The sequence below is a fragment of the Laccaria bicolor genome, genomic scaffold, assembly GCF_000143565.1.
Source record: "Laccaria bicolor S238N-H82 LACBIscaffold_44 genomic scaffold, whole genome shotgun sequence".
In the NCBI taxonomy this organism is placed as follows: Eukaryota; Fungi; Basidiomycota; class Agaricomycetes; order Agaricales; family Hydnangiaceae; genus Laccaria; species Laccaria bicolor.
The window spans coordinates 102063-106505 of NW_001889915.1; the positions used below are offsets into that span (position 1 = coordinate 102063).

The 4443-nt window shown below is 38.6% G+C and overlaps 2 protein-coding genes across 2 annotated transcripts in view; both read left to right on the plus strand.

Moving 5' to 3' along the window:
• Positions 1–541: 541 nt before the first annotated feature.
• On the plus strand, positions 542–2617 carry LACBIDRAFT_332749 (uncharacterized protein; the record flags this gene model as incomplete). The annotated part of the gene is made up of 9 exons (XM_001887288.1): positions 542–611; positions 967–996; positions 1119–1268; positions 1356–1512; positions 1559–1791; positions 1842–1883; positions 1938–2113; positions 2185–2434; positions 2484–2617. 9 exons carry the CDS (start codon positions 542–544, stop codon positions 2615–2617), a joined length of 1242 nt encoding a protein of 413 aa, XP_001887323.1.
• A 1222-nt stretch (positions 2618–3839) lies between these two features.
• The window catches only part of LACBIDRAFT_332750 (uncharacterized protein), a gene marked incomplete at both ends in the record, with an annotated part of 1661 nt that continues 1057 nt past the window's right edge, over positions 3840–4443 (plus strand). Inside the window, 5 exons of the mRNA XM_001887289.1 lie at positions 3840–3882; positions 4011–4118; positions 4173–4214; positions 4270–4338; positions 4389–4441. Coding sequence (XP_001887324.1) covers positions 3840–3882; positions 4011–4118; positions 4173–4214; positions 4270–4338; positions 4389–4441 — 315 coding nt within the window. The remainder of the gene's footprint in view (positions 3883–4010; positions 4119–4172; positions 4215–4269; positions 4339–4388; positions 4442–4443) is intronic.

The window sequence follows — 4443 nt, forward strand, 5'->3', positions numbered from 1 at the left end:
GTCCCATCATCCCAGCTTCCCATGCCATTTGACTTCAAACAGAAATTAAGCTCTTGCACTTATTTTTATTCTTCTAAAAAATGTTTCAAGTAACTCTGAAAGGTATAAGGCTACTATACAAATTATAAACCAGAGTATTGTAAGAGTGAATTGAATTGAGATGCATCCACAATTTTCAATAATACAGCCAAACAATATGAATGGCTGGCACAAGTGCAAGGTTTGGTTGAAGGCTCTGTATTCTCAAGAAAACTCATGGCATACTGTTGTAAATAATGTTGTTCTGATCCTCTGTGCCAAATATCCAAGGGCAACCTTCAATACCAAATCCATAGTAACCTCAATGGAATTGGCCATAGTAGGGAGGACATTACATGGCTTCATGCACAAATGGCTGGCACAAGTGCAGAGCATTGGTTAGAGGCTCTGTGTATTCTGATGTTCTATGCCAAATATCTAAGAGCAACCTTCATTACCAAATCTATAGTAACCTCAATGAAGTTGGCCATGTAGGGAGGACATCACATGACTTCATGCACAAATGGCTGGCACAAGTGCAGGAGATTGGTTAGAGGCTCTATATTCTGAAGAAATTTTCAGAGGACACTATTGTAAATTCTGATGCTCTATGCCAAATATCTAAGAGCTAGCTTTAATACTGAACCAGAAGTAACTTTGTTGTATGGGATAGGATGTATCAATGGCAAGAAGTTATTCTGTTCTGCTGAATATAATGCAACTTCTTTTTGGGAGGGTAGGACACCTGCCAGCTCTCAGATAAAATTTATTCAAAGATGAAAACTGTATAAAGCAAAAAAGAATTCATTTAGTAGTGTGACATAGAAGTTTGTGACATTTTATGCTCTTGGCTCCAAAAAGATTTATTCAGCGTAAAAAATTATATCCAGTGGTGAAAACATAGAATATATTTAATTCAGAGTCTTGGCACTTGAAAGATTTATTTAGTGCAAAAAAATAGATTCAGTATTGTGACAGGTAATTGTGTGACACTTCAACTTAGAAATACAAAAGAGATACAGTAGATTTATTCAGTACAGTAAATAGATACAGTACTACTATTAGTCATGTAATATATACTGAAATTACATGACTAATAGTCAGTAGTCAGTGGGTGACTGAAGTGCTCGACCTTCCCACGTGGTCTTCCTATCGTCCTTTGAACAACTATGAAACAGATGCTGTTGCATGGAATTTTACCTGTGGGACCCACAGAATTCCGCTCAACGGACCCTTCCCAACCCAGGACCGTGAATGAGGTATTGCTGGTCTCAAGCATGTTCTCACTTTTCTCCACATTGACTGTGACGGTTTCAACACAAGATATGGCACTAAAGTTGGACGAAAATTGTGGGCCTTCTTGAGGCTGCAAGATTCAAAGAAACTCTCTTCAATTGACTTCTACATGGATGAAGATGGGTTTTCTCTCTCTGGGAAGCCAAATATTACCAAGTATGACTTTGAGGCTGTTGTTCTTCAGCCTGGTGATGAACTGTGAGTGTTGTGTTGATACTCATGGCATAATCTTATGATTTTGCAGGCATATGCTGCCCAATTCTGCACATTGGGTGTATGGCATAGATGATGTGATTGCACAAGGCGGTCATTATTATTCATCGTATCTTATGCAGGAGACTCTGCAAGGTGTTGTACACGCCTTTGTTCTCAACAAGTTTTTGACAAATACAGAGCATATCCCCTCTCATCACCTATTGCGGAGGATCCTGATCTTCTATCAAGTTGGCCTCATTGAGGGTGGCATCTCTGAAGACGGTGAGATTCTCCCTTCATTGTTTATATCTTTGACTCATTTTTACTTGCAGATCCTGCATTGGTTCATCTACCTAATGTTGAGACAATGGAGGGTGTGCTCAATATCATCAGTCTTGCAGTCCTAATCATTCTTGGCAATGTTCTAGATTTTAGGACTTACAGCACTCCGAATCAAGGGGAAAATGATGAAGCCTCTCCTACCCAAAAAACATTGATGGACACCGGTGACATTAATGCCATTCCCAACAATGAACGGATTGCATATTCCTATGCTTGTGGCGTTGCTTTACACATCCTCAAGTGGCTCCGCTCAAGTGGCTCCGTTCATGCGTGACTTTCACAGGTCCACCGGATGGCCTTGCTGATGATCTGATATCTCTATTTTTTATTCAGATTTTGACCAGTCTATCAGACTACAAACGCCTTGCTGAAGCAAAGTCTTATGGCAGAGCTCCCCATTGCACCTCCCATTTGCTCAGCAAACAGATTGCCAACATTCTTGAGGTAGATCCGATTCTGAAGGCTGCTTGGGCATATAAAGAACGTGTTCCTTCGCACTCTCTTGCTCTTGAGGAGAAGGAGAAGTACAATGTTGAATGGCGGCATGATTGGGAACACACATCATGGAGAGCTCCATCTGTTGGTGAGAAATGTATAGTTATTGTATTTTGCAAGTGCTTATCGATATTTAGATTTTGCTCTCGCAGGGCAGACTCTGTTTGATACAAAGTTCTTTCAAGCCACTAAGCTGCGGATTAACTCTGAGAATGCCAACATGATTGTTGACATGGTCAAACCTCTATGCAAGAAAGCAAAAGTGGAATGATGTTCTATACACTGTGATCTTTAGCTCTTGTTATATGCACCTTGTACAATATTCTCACTATCATTATGAGTCCTTACGAGTTTACGAGTAAGACTCATTCTTTATCAACTGAGGACTTAGGCAAATTTTTCATTGATTCATTCATTCATTTACCTTTCATCACCGCGGGAACCTTTTCCCTTAAACAGAAAAGCAGCTATAAAATCAGGAAAAATAGCAACAAAATCAGCAAAAAATATCTAAAAAATCAGAATATTGCTTAGTAAGTTGAGGAGGCTGTGTTCAGGGTTCAGGGTCCATATCCAAATATAGAAAGCTGTCTGAAAAAATGGAAACAGATAGGTAGAGAAGCGGCAAAAAGAAAAATAAGCATGATATTTACCATTGCCATGATCATGAAGGGGCCGTGTTCATGGTTCAGGGTCCATATCTAAAAATAGAACAAAGCCAGAAAGATTGTGTAAAATGATTATCAAATAAGCCAAAAAAGGGGAGAAAAATAGGAATGATATTTGCTGTTGTCATGATGTTGAAGGGGCTGAGGGGCTGTGTTCAGGGTCCATATCTAAATATAGACAGAGCAAAAAAAACAACTCAGAGACAATAGCTGGAAAGTGAGGAAAAAGTGAAGAAACTTGTAGACAGTAATTTCTTTATCATTCTCTAGCTATATTTGGGCAGATTCCCATATTTGGAAGTGTATCCTTGGACCCTGAATACAACCTCTGCAATAGTATAGCAACATTAAATATCAGAACTGTGATTATATCATCTAACTAGCCTTCTTTCTTATGCAGATATTGGTCAAAATACACAACTATTTTCAAAAAGTGTCCAATTTTTTCAGTATTTTGTGTTTTTCTCAATAAGGAATGATCTGTGTGACATTATTTATATATATTTGTAAAGCTAAGCAAAGTGGCTACAATTGTTGTTAATAAAGGTAAGTGAGAGGCTGTGTTTCTGGTACTGTGGGAAATTTGACCCAAAAAGGAAACTATTGACAGTTTTATAGAGCATGCTGTTATATTTCTCAATGTGGTCACAAAATGTGACTAGCTATCTTCTTTCCTGAGATATATGCAAAGACACCTATTTATTCATATTTTTTTATGTTTTTCTCAATAAGAAAATCATCTGGTCATATGATTTCAGTACATTTAGAAATGTATAAGAAGAGGCTATAATTCATGTACTGTGGGAAAAAGTTCCCAAATAAGGAATGTGGACATGCCCTAAACTTCCTGGGTACTTCAAAGCTTCTGGTAAACAATAGTAAACTTTCCTTTTTGAACTTGAACCACCATCATCTTGCTTTGCTGGCACCTTCTTCACTCCATTCTGAGTCAACCACTCATGCTACTGCTACAATTCTTTTTGCTATGGCTTCTAGGCCTTCTCTGCTACACTTCTATGCCCTCTGTGTTCTCTTCCAAGACCTGGAACATGCTCAGATCTGGAAATACTGGTCTTAGCTCTGAACTTGGTCATTTTTGGCCATGTAAGCCTATTTCTATATTTCTGTAGGTACTCTGCTAATCTTTCTACATTCTAGATCAACAGACTACCTGTTCTCTGGCTATTCTGAGCCCAGAAGGTATGTAACTTGCCCTTTTTAGTGCATATTCTCAAATTCACTATATTTAACCCAGAAAACACATCATTGGCTTTCTGCCAGTTAAATCCTATGAATTTCTATGCCCCCTCTTCCTTAAACTATGGTAAGACCTTAGCTTGATCATATGCAACTTAAGACTGAGCAATCTTTTAGATCTTTTGCACTGGGATCAAGGAAGTTTTGGCAACTACCTTGATTCCAGTGAGGT